At 34.7% G+C, this 12,569-nt stretch overlaps 1 protein-coding gene across 3 annotated transcripts in view; it reads right to left on the reverse strand.

Moving 5' to 3' along the window:
* Nucleotides 1-11,936, reverse strand: part of LOC149544506 (ribosomal RNA small subunit methyltransferase G) — a 144,313-nt gene extending 132,377 nt beyond the window's left edge. The window contains exons 1-2 of one of the 3 annotated variants that reach the window (XM_089795157.1): nucleotides 11,659-11,936; nucleotides 11,429-11,509 (exon numbers count right to left, since the gene is read on the reverse strand). In XM_089795157.1, the coding sequence (XP_089651283.1) occupies nucleotides 11,429-11,509; nucleotides 11,659-11,736 (159 nt within the window). In that variant the 5' untranslated portion in view covers nucleotides 11,737-11,936. The remainder of the gene's footprint in view (nucleotides 1-11,428; nucleotides 11,510-11,658) is intronic. The other 2 variants (XM_089795160.1, XM_089795158.1) reach the window with 2 other exon arrangements.
* Between the last annotated feature and the right edge of the window lie 633 nt (nucleotides 11,937-12,569).

The raw sequence follows: 12,569 nt of genomic DNA on the forward strand, positions 1-12,569 counted from the left end.
GGAGACCCCCTCTTTTGCTTTAGTGGGTAGTAGTTGTCTTAGGTGGTTTTAGCTGGCGACATTTTTTTAGGTCTCTAAGTCCGGGATAAGTTCGAGTGATTTTGGCCCTTTGCGAAGCAATTTTTTGTCCAGGTTTTGTGCGAGCACTTTGATGCCACTTAGAGAAATTTTGGTTCGAGTGAGAGGGGTTTGCATGTTTGAGAGAGAGAATTTTTGGAGAGAGCCATGTCCTAGGGAAATTTCATGTCTCAAGAATTTTCCTCCTGGGGAAATTTCACATCTCTTAGGAATTTCCCTTGTGGGAAAATTTCATGTCTCTCAGAAATTTCCCTCATGGGGGAAATTTATTGTCTCTCGGCAATTTCACTCCTTGGGAAATTCCACATTTCTTAAACATTTCCCTTATGGGAAAATTTCACGTGTTTCAATAATTTCCCTCCCGGGAAATTTTCACTTCTCACAAGAATTTCCGTCCTGGGGAAATTTCACCTCTCAGGAATTTCCCTCCGAAGGAAATTCACTTCTCTTAGGAATTTCCCCACATCGAGTCTCCCAAATTTACCATCCGCTAAGGCATTTGAAAATTGATTTATGGTATGAGGGCAGTGTCATGAGCAAGAATAGAACAAAGAAACACTGCTGCATCTGAATGTATACAGCTCCTATGGATGCTTTAACCCATAGAAAAATCTTCATGTCCTAATCATGAATCATAGCTTTTGTTGCTTAAACTATTGTTCTGTTTTGCCATTCTAAAACCCCATTTTGTTGTGGGTTGTAGGGAACATAGGACTCCCTCTTGATCCCTCCCTCAACACAAAAATCATGAAAACTACCCGAGGTGTATTCACCTCAATTATCAGATCTCAATACTTTAATTCTTTTCTTGAATAAGCTTTCATTCAATGCCTTAAACTCATTGACTTTATCAGATTCTTTTGATTTTAAGAAATAGATCTGTGTTTTTTCTAGAGTAGTCATCAATAAAGATTACATAATACAAGAATCCACTTGGAGAGGCAACAAACATAGGCCCATATAAATTAGAATACACAGGAGCTAATTTCTCCTTTGACCTACTTTCACTTTGATGTGATGGCTTCTTAGTATTTTTACCCATAACAAAACCTTTACATGTATCTTCATTAGTATGATTAAGTTTAGGCAAACCCTTGACCATCTTTAGTGAAGATGCCCAAGTCTTCTATGGCACAACTTGCTTGATTCAAGGAATTCGTGAAGAAGCGCTCAAACTAGATAAGTTGAAAGCTTGTCTAAGCTATCATATTGATTCCCAATGACGAGCAGATTTGATTCTAGACTTTTTTGGCCATGCAAGTACTCTTCCTTCGAAAAAGGCAATTTGCTAGCCCTAATCCTCCAAGGCTAATATGGAGATAATGTTCCTTTTGATTCCTGGCATGAAAAAGATATCACTAAGATGGAAAGAAATTCTAGAAGCTAGTTTAAGAAAAGTAGCACCAAAACCTTTTATACAATAATGTGCATCATCTCCAATGCTTACATGTGGGTTGGACTCCTCCTCCACCAAGTCAGATAAATGGCCCGATAGCCAGTGATATGTCTTGCCGCACCACTATTGATTAGCCAGGTGTCACTGTTTGTAGGATAATTACTTGACAAGGTTGAAATGAAGAGGAAAGCTTCATCACCTTTTGGTTCAAGACTTCATTAGATTTGCTTCTTGATGCTTTGACTGAAATGAGAAGTTCCATTGCATAGTGACCTTATCTGTTACACTCGAAGCACTTGATGTGAGAAGGATCCTTCTTCCTCTTTGGATCGGGAGCAAGATCAGAATTTTGATCTCTTTTTCTCTTGAAATTGTTCTTTTTCCAATAGCCTCCTTTCTTCTTGTTGGACTGGGCAGCAAGAACATGATTGTCTTCTCCATGTGATCTTTTGATAACACCTCGCAACCAGTCATGATTCTTCTTGAATACAATCAGCCTTCAAACGATCAAACTTAGGGAATTTTGATCTTGCACTTATCCCTTGTATGAAGGATTCCCACAATGTTAGAAGACCATTGAGGGCTAAAATGGTTAAACCTTTGTCACCAACAACATTTCGAATAGATGAGAGCCGATGTCTCAAATTAGAAATTCTCATGAAGTATGCTATGGTGGTCTCTCTTTTTTTCATCTTGATGTGATGAAGCTGCTACTTCAAGGCTAGGGCACAGCTGGCATTGTTAATTCCATACATCTCCTCCAAGGCGTTAAACATTTGGCTTACAGTCTTCAACTTGGAGATGATACCTTTATAGAATCAACTAATATCTTCTGAGCTTGAAAGTCGTTCTTCTTCCATTGAACCTTTTCATCTTCATATTTTGGCTCCCTGTTTTTTCTTTCCACAAAATCTGCAAGCTCATATCCATCCAATTCCATCATAATTCGGAATCTCCGTGTTGTGAAGTTGAAGCCCCATCCAACCTATCTTAACTCTGAGACTGTGCACCATCTTGAATTAAGTAGAAAAATAGCAAAAGATAAAACACTTACTATCAATCTCATCACTTCTAATTTGAACCAGGCTCTGATACCATGTAAATTTTAACAATCAAACTGGAAGTAAATAACAAAATGAACAAAAGATGCAACTCATAACATAGTAACATAGTGTTACCCTGGGAAAACCTCCTTTTGGAGGTGAAAAACCCACCAAAATTATCTTAGAGATGAATGATTACAATACAGAGATCTATGCTAGAATATCTCAAAAGTAAATCACTGTCATGTCCCCTTCTCAATTTTAGTTCTAGGCGACAGAATTAATCTATCTCCACATCCGGATAGATTAATATTGATTACAGGCAAGATGCTCTCCAGTCTCAAAGGGGGAATTTAATTTAATTTATTCCAGGACTTTATTAAAGGTGCAAAGCTAAGTCACTTTAATGTTTTAAAGTCATTTAATTTATAAATAACTTTAAGTGACTACAGGACGAAAATGACTTTTAATCTCACATTCTTTGCATGTGGTACTTTTCCTTCATTCCGAGGCTATTTATGCACGAGTTTGCATTGGGATTAGGACACAAGAAGAATTTATGAACTCAGCATTTTATCATTTCTGGTTGCTTAAATGTGACTGGTCGCTTTGAGGACGAAAACCCTTGAAGCAAATAAGAGATGTTGGACGTAGCCCCAGCTTCTCTTGATCACTTATTTTATGGATAGTTTTAATGGAGATTTTTGATGAACAATCATCACAGTCCCTGGAAGAAGGCACGAACTTCTTGGTGCACTATTTCCAAGTTCAGATTATCTGAAGTTCTGTCAATATCAAGGGAGTCGGGTGGATGGAAGTTTAAAATCACAGTTATAATGGCCACGGGATTTCCATATCCATTCCTAACGTGACACTCAGCCCTCAGCCCTTAGTGCAACAGGAAGTTCAGTCGGTTGCAAAGGGAGTTAACGTTAACTGATTATGTGTGCGGGAGAGTTCAGAATCTAACCACTGGACGCACAGCAAGCAAGTAAATAGTTATGTGCTCGGATTGAGTCTCCAACGTAACCCGGAACAGGCAGGTTAAATTCGTGAGTGAAGTTGTGTCGGCAAACCACGGGTTTGATATCTGACGTCTGAAGGTGAACGATGGTTTGGGATTGTTGGTAGAAGGCGGCATGATATTCACGCATCTTTATTAGCAATTCTGGAAAAAGACTCCTGCATATCATTCAAGGAAAAATCTGAGGTGGTGTGTGCCCTCTGAGAAGCTACGGCATTAACTTGGAAGAGTCGGGTAAGTTTAAATACAAACTTGGTGAAGGCAACATAGCTCAGCTCAACCCACAGTCAATGCAAAAGGGTTATTTTCAGAAAACGGGCTTTCACACTGGTAATACGGATTAGGTACATATTTCAAACCCAAATTACAGTGCTTGAATGTTACAATATTGCAACTTTACATGGTTCGCAGTTGGTCTTATGAATGAAGCAGCTTATGAATACTTGACAACTGTTTGCTGAAATGTCCCTCGTATATTTTCCAAAGATATTCAGTTTGACAGAACAGTGAACACAACTCCTGAATGGGATTAACAGTGACTTGTTTGACGAAATACCATTGCAGTAAAATACATTTGGTAATAGTATTTGAGACTGATTTCACATTCAGTTATTACAGTGGTTCAGCTTATTTGTACTGTAAGTTGTTTCATGTTTAAACACTAATTTCAAACTGGTGAACATGCCCAGACTCAAGTTGCAATGAAGATAGTTGAACTGGGATGTCAGTTGGTCTTGTTTTATTATTAAATTTCTCACAGTCTTGGATTGCTTGACAAAGTTATTACATTACATAAATAACAGCATTTGCAAACATTTCTCTAATTCTGAGAACAGATTAATACAGTGATCACTAAAAACTGCTGTAGGAATTTGCCCAGTTTAGTACAATCACAGTATTTATAAACTCAGAAATTCAACCTGACTATGACTTTTCTCTTTCACAATGCCTCTGCATAAATTCACTGCCCTGGATATCAATTCACTTCTGCCTGAGTATTAGTTCGCAGATATGATATATCTGAATATCAATTCACAGATGCTTTAAAATTAATTTGAAGATGCTCGAGTGATCTTTATAAGAGTGTTTGTTCATTCCAAGACACACGTCTTGTCTCCTAATCCAGCCAACCTCGCATTTTTATTTCATCTTCACCAAATTATCCTGCTGAACCAACCTGAAGGGATCTGATCTGGAATGATGCAGCCATCAAGGACACTGCTAGGTTGGCCCATGAAGGGATCCGACCAAGCTACCAAAATAATCAACAAAGATGATATTGGAAAGCTCTGCCAGTGAATCAATGGCCACTAAATGCTCAGTTTTCCCCCTCATCAGCAGTACAATCAAATTTATATGTAGTTCCAACACCTGAAGAACTCCTTTGTGACCACTAATAAATCTGAGTAAGCACTTCAGCTGGCTCCAAAATCTGAATTTTCACTTTGATTCCAAATCTCTTCTTATTTGTGCAGATTTCTACATTGAATTCCAATAGTGAGCTCTAAAATGAATCCACTCTTAATGAAGGAATGGGTTTCTGCCCAGCCTTCACTAATTCCAAGGGGCTCTGTCCTTTCAGCGACAAAGGAAAAATAGTTCCTCTATCCAATTTTCATAATCTCTCTCAAATGAAAGGATGACCTTGCTTATATAGCTTTTTAGTTGGTGAATACTTGTACTCTTAGCAATGTGTGATAGAACATTCTTTATTTTAAACTCCTTATGAAGTAGCTTCTCAAACAAGCTGGAATAATTTAAAAGTGACTTTATATTATAGCTTTATTATAGTCACTTCATAATTGAATTTATGATATGCACTTAATTATTATTACAGTATAACTTTAATAATAATTATTGTTAATGTTTGGTAGCTTCTGTCGGATAACTCTATGGATATACATGTAATTATATATGAGATATAATTCTATGTGGGATATAAACTTATTATATGTGAGAATATATACATACATACATACATACATATATATATATATATATATATATATATATATATATATATATATATATATATATATATATATATATATATATAACAATTATTAAGTTTATATAATCTAATTATTTGATAATTGAATAGACATGTCTATTCAATAACTTATGCTCAATATAAATATGAGAGGCTGTTGAATATGGAAAACATATACCTTGAACAGGCAATGCTATTACATATTGCAGCAATCCAATAAACTAACATGGTATCAGAGCAGGCGACTCCTAGCCCTGCTAAGATAATTTATGCTGTTGAAGAAATAGTGAATAGCAACATTGTGAGCCCATTACAACGTCAATATGGATGCTAGGTGTATGAATGATCGACTCAATATATCATCATTATTAACTTTGGTGATAAATTAATATTGAGCACCATTTTTTGGGCTTACTGCTAACAGTTGCTGATGAAATTGCGATGCCATCCTTCTCATTCCAATTCAATATGGTTAAACTTCAGCAAAGGCATGACTAGAAATAAACATTATTGCTGATTGTTAATTATTGTTAGTTGGACAGCTGTTATTTCTAACCCGGAAATAGCAGTTGTATTTATGGGTAGCTTGGACAGCTGTTCGTCCTTATCTATGTATAGCAGCATTAGTTATAGGTAGTTTGGACAGCTGTTTGTCCACTTGCCAAGAATTAGTAAATGGTTATTGCAAGGATAATTATTTACTAATTTTAGTGATTCCCTTTTGGACACCTTGCAACCAATTCTATTGTTGGTTGTCGAGTTGTCTTAATCTCAACCGTCGATTGTAAATCAATCTCGGCCGTTGGTTTACCAACAGGAGTAGTATAAAAGGAGATCAGGGGGGCATTTGGAGAACATGAAGTTTTGGAAAAACGTTTGCAGTGTTAGCAAACAGTCTTGCAGTGTTAGCGTGGGGATAGCAGTGGGGAATATCAATGGGAGAAATTAGGAGGTTGTCGAAGTTCTGCCAGTAAGAGGCAAGGAATTTTGTATCTCTTGATTTGCTGAAGTTTAATATAATTTCTCATCTGTAGAACTAGTTTTCCCTTAGGGGTTTTTTCCAAGGACAATTTGTCCGAAAATATTGTGTTCATTGTGTTGTTTATTTCTTTCCATATTTTATAAGTGAAGTTGCAGTTGTGTTATTTTTCGATATTAGCTGGGAATTTATTTTCAGCAATTTAATAATCGTTTATGATAGGAGATTAATAATCAGTGACTGCAATAGTTTGATTTTTCACACTGATATGGAAGATAATGAAGCATTCGCTGTAATTGTCATCTGTTCATTCAAATGTGTCATCGCATATACTCGAACCACAAAGGCAAGAGATTAATTAATACTTCGTTTTCGTGTGAAGGGAAAGTCTAAACACGATTAATGATATCTGGGCACTGAGTTGATACCCAAGCTGGTTGCACATGTCGCAAACCCAATGTCTGAGTGGTAGATTGCAATGACGCACGTAGCCTTCTGAGCTTACTCTGTGTTCCACTTAGGTTGAGTGTACATTACGGTGGACAGAATCTCAATTACATACAAATTTACCATGGTTTGAAATAATTGAAGTATGGCTGCAATAAGGAAATGGATGTACTTTGGACAGTGGGAAGAACAAATACGCGAGAATGATCTGCACACAAACACATATATGTTATTGGGAGATAAAACTAAAATGAATCAGTTCTATTTGACTTCCACATCAACTGACAAATCCTCTTTGATAAACTAGCTAGTGAGAATATATTTATTAAGGGTATGTTATGCATATGCACAATTATCGATCTCCATTTTGGAAGATAATAAAATATATAGGGATAAAACAAAGGTGCAACATCGAAAGAGGAAACTGTTTGATAATATATAGTATGGCTGAAGAAGTTTAAAATGGTAGCGATCTCATATATAGCTTAATATAGCCATTCCCTTAAAGAAGACCATGGAGATAGTGATGTAAAATGAAGGTATGCAATGATTATTTATTTTTTGTATAATATGACAAAATATATGATGTATAATATGTTGTTTTATTCATTAGTATACTTCACTATATATATTATATATATGTAATGTGTATATATGTATAATATGTATAAGTGTAAAATATGTAAATATAACCAAAGGATAATTTATAATTATTATTGAAAATATGATTTTTATAATAGATGTTGGAATATATACATATATGCTTTATTGGAGTGGTCTTATACTATGCAGACTTGCGTATTATTCTTGAGTATTTTATTTAACTAATGAAGTCTCTCTCTTATTTGTATTTTTGTATATACTATAAGAGCTACCTTGATCTTTTCCTCTGAGAATGTTCTTGCATGAAGAAGGAGATTATGATTCAAAGGGAGCCTGGCATGTTATTAGAGGCAACCTTGGAAGGAGGGAGAAAATTGAGGATGCTATTTGGTTAACCTTCAGTGAACCCAATCTTATTGATTAAGAGGGAGTAAACCATGTTGAGATGGTTTCTCTAATGATCTATGAGTTGTCACAATCAAGAGGACTATGACCATGTGACTTTTATATGGGCCTATCCCCTGTGTACATCATGAGGAAGTGACGACTTCCAAATGATCATCACTTGTATTTGGGGGAAGTTGTTGTAAGGTAACAATCTTACAATCAACTTGTATTATGAGATCTAATAAATTGAGTAAATGGTGAATGTCTTGTATCTCAACATTCTGGGAGGTCATTACTTTTAGAGTACTTGGTGAATATCATTGATATTCTGGGAGGCCAATACTCTTGATATCAAATGTGATATCTAAACGTTTTGAGTAAGTGGTGAATATCATTGATATTTTGGAAGGCCAATACTTTAGATATCAAAAGTGATATCTAAACATTTTGAGTGAGTGGTGAATATCATTGATATTCTGGGAGGCGAATACTCTTGATATCAAATGTGATATCTAAACGTTTTGAGTAAGTGGTGAATATCATTGAGTAAGCGATGAATATCATTAATATTCTGGGAGGCCAATAGTCTTGATATCAAATGTGATATCTAAACCTTGTTTTGAGTACTTGATGAATATCAGATGTTGATATTCTGGGAGAGCAAGACTCTTGATATCAAATGTGATATCATACCCTAGTTTGAGTAATTGATGAATATCATATGTTGATATTCTGGAGATCAATACTCTTGATATCATATGCGATATTAAATTGTGGAAAGCTTCTGAGATATCCTTAAATTCCTAATATTACCAATGGTATAATATTTGTTTTGTGTTTATCCTCCCTTGCTAAGAGGGAGTGTTAATGTTTGGTAGCTTCTATCAGATAACTCTATCGATATACACGTAATTATATATGATATATAATTCTATGTGAGAAATATATGTGTGTGTGTGAGAAATATATATAAACTTATTATATGTGAGAAATATATATGTGTGTGTGTGTGAGAAATATATATAAATGTATTATATGTGAGAAATATATATGTGTTTGTGTGTAACAATTATTAAGTTTATATAATCTAATTATTTGATAATTGAATAGACATGTCTATTCAATGACTTATGCTCAATATAAATATGAGAGGATGTTGAATATGGAAAACATATACCTTGAACAGGCAATGCTATAACATATTGCAGCAATCCAATAAACTAACAATTATAATATTATAACTCCATCGTTAATCATTGCAAATCATTTTTTACTTCACCAAGAAATAGCCCACTGCAATCATTGCTAAATAGAGTGTCTTAATAAAAACAGTAAGGATCCATCTCTATCAACCCTCAATTACTCTAATTAGTAAATCCCTGAATACCTGATCAAAACAAAGGGGCCAAAGGTTGTCACTGTAACTGAGGCTGTTCTAGCTGCCCTGCCAAATATAGAAATGTTGTATAAATGATTTACTATAAGTAGGAAGTGTACCAAACTGAACCAAACAAAAAACAATCCTCAACATTTTTGTACTCCAGATGCGAAAAAGCCTCTTGTTCTACCAACAAGGAACCCTGTAACCATCTGACTTAGCCTGCCAGGGCCAATGATACGCTAAGCAGCTAATCAAAACCACCACCCATGGTGTACTAAAAAGGGGGCATTACATTGAAGTGTTTGTGCGAGACTTATTCTTCAACAAAGTAACTAATAGGACTTATCCAGACATCTTCAACACCACACAAAGATCTAGTTTTTTTCTGTAATAGTATATCAATCTCCAGTACATGGTGCTTATCCTTAGTATCACACTCATGTTTAAAAGAGTAACCTAGAGTCTATATATACATATACAGACACACACACATTACATAAATATATATTGTTTATGTTTAGATTGTTTGTTTCAACTTGTTTTGTTCTGCTAAAAAGACAATAGATGTTTTCATTAAGTATGATATTATAATGAATAGTGGGTTATTTAAAAATTAGTTAGTGAGCGAATCAGATGTGTACAATAATCAAAGTCATTTCTCTATATACAGACTTCTACCTAGTGCATCGGTATGCTGTGTTGCGTAATCCACCTTATTTTCCTCTACAATAGATCTGCACTTGGTAGGGTACCTCAAAACAAACCCACATATTGAAATGTGTAATTCTACAAATACACCTCAAAAGTTCATTCTGACTGTTTTTGTTCAATATGTTATTTCATTGTTTGTCCAGAGAATAGCATTATATTATTTCTAAATAGTGAAATAAACTGGGTAACGAATTCCAATTCCAAAACTTATCCTAGAATCGCCAACTTATTTCACGATGCAAAGAAGGGATACGCAATAAAATCACATAACATCGAGCCTGATAACAGAAGCAATTTCTATGCCTTGTTGAAATGATCTTGGAAAAGAAAACTACCGTGCAAAAATCCCTCAGTTTGCATCAAGTGAAAAGTTTTGCACGGCATATATGGCACATACCAAACATAAACATCTGAAATGAATTGGATAAAGCTCTAAAATAAAACACAAAAAGTATCACAAATTATATGTATTTATGCAGCAGCTTCCATGTTTTTGTTATGTCATTCTAGTTGTTTCTTGGACGGGAATGAATGAATGAATGTTTTTTAATGACGTTCATAAGACCAGAGCAGTCTTTGTCAATAAAGAAGACTCAATATTTTTAAGATTGGTACCAAACTAAAAGAAACTTATCAATTTTCATAAGTTGTTATATGTTCAACTTAAAAAGAGGCTAAGTCTTTGGAGTCAAAACGTAGTCGACCAAAAATTAAAAATTGAGGCAAATTTTGGCATGTCCTTTTGACCAAGAAATGAATTGGCGAATGCTAGCTACTGAATTTCCCTGTTTAGGCTCGTGTTTCAATACTGCTAGGGAAAATCAACTTCTTTCTCAAAGGTGCGTCTCCATTCCCAAATTCAACTGATTGGCGGAAAGCATATCAAACATCTATTTTCAAGGTTGTTTACACAGTTCTACCTAGAGGCTTTTATTTATAGCATTTGTGTACCATGAGAGAGTTAAATCATTGTGATGTAAAAAGAACATTTGAATCCAATAACTGTACTCTCAACCACTGAGGAAAAATCTATTGAAGGAGTCACGTAAGCAGATGCCTTTTAATAACAGCATTTGTGGACCGTGAAAGACTTGAGCCTTTTAACTGTCATTAAAGTTTCCGTCAAGTGACAGAAGAAGATCATTTGGATTAAAATAACTGTATCCTCCATCACTCAGAAACAATTCGTTGAAGGAAGATAAAGAATATTCAAATCAGATTAAATGCCAAATAAAACTTCTGGTTGTTGACAGAAAGGTATCCGTATCGAAAAATTAAGGCATTTCTGAAACAAGGAAGATTTTATAATCGCGTTTTATATTTACAGACACCGACTACGTAAACAAAAACAAAAGGAAAAAATTCCAAGGGCTTCAAAACCCAACTTACAGTGCGCATATTATCAAGAACCCAAGCCTCGGTCTCAGGTTCGATTTCCGTGAAAAGTTCCGGCCATTTAACTTTTGCTGCCTACAATAGCCGAAATTGATATTTTATTCTCAAAATCCTCACTTAATGTTAATCCCTATTTGCGATCTGCAATTTATTGGGTGTACTCTGCGTTGTATTAATTTGCAACACATACAACATAATAAAAAATGGGAGCAACTCATACATACCTTAACGGCAGAGAGGGAGCTTTCCCCGCAGCTATCACACAGAACGCCATCAAAATCAAGAGCATAAAGGCTACCCATGCTTAAATCCTCTTCTTTTCGCCAAAGCTTCTTCTGCTCATCCGCACCTTACAAACTGTGTAATATCCAGAAAACGAAAGAAACAGGAAAAACACATATATATCCTAATGGTTCGCTCTCTTTTTCTCCCATTTTAGTCATAATTTTAGCATTGGCCTTCTGCTTTTTGTGGCATGGTAACCGTTATTCCTAGTCTAACAAGTATGGAGGCCCGGCGGATTATTCAAACGCTTTTATTTTATTTTTAACTTTTTTTTGGATTTTTCAATTGGAGGGTTAGCAGTTCTTAGATGAGGTGGAATTGGAATCTTTTATAATTTCTTCAGGTATCAATTTAGTTTAGTTTATTTCTTAGCTTAGCAATTTTCTAGTCTATATGTGAAGAATTTAGAGTCTCTAATTATTCATGTCTTTTCTTTTCCCCTTTTCCTTTTTCTTTCCTTGTTTCTTTGTTTTTTTTGTCATATTATAAAATGGAGATTATAATTATAATTAAATCTATATATAGAATAGTAATTATAATACAGTCTATTTATAATATTAATCATAACTTAATGGTCTATGATTAATTAGTGACAATTTTGACTTTTTAATAAATACTTTAATTAAATTTATGTGGGACAAAAATTGCTTTTAAACATTTTTTTTTTTTCTAAAATCTGAATAAGCATAGTAGGTAAAATTGAATAATTTTACTTTTGTCATTGCCCATTCAACAAATTAGACAATAAATTTAGTTGTAAAATTATAAATTGAATTCTTATGTGGGAGGTCTTAGGTTGGAGTCTACTCAAACTTAATAAATGATAATAATTAATAATTAATTTGGCTTT

This window comes from Cupressus sempervirens, chromosome 8, assembly GCF_028749045.1.
Source record: "Cupressus sempervirens isolate cs-2001-9-10 chromosome 8, ASM2874904v1, whole genome shotgun sequence".
NCBI classification, from domain to species: Eukaryota; Viridiplantae; Streptophyta; class Pinopsida; order Cupressales; family Cupressaceae; genus Cupressus; species Cupressus sempervirens.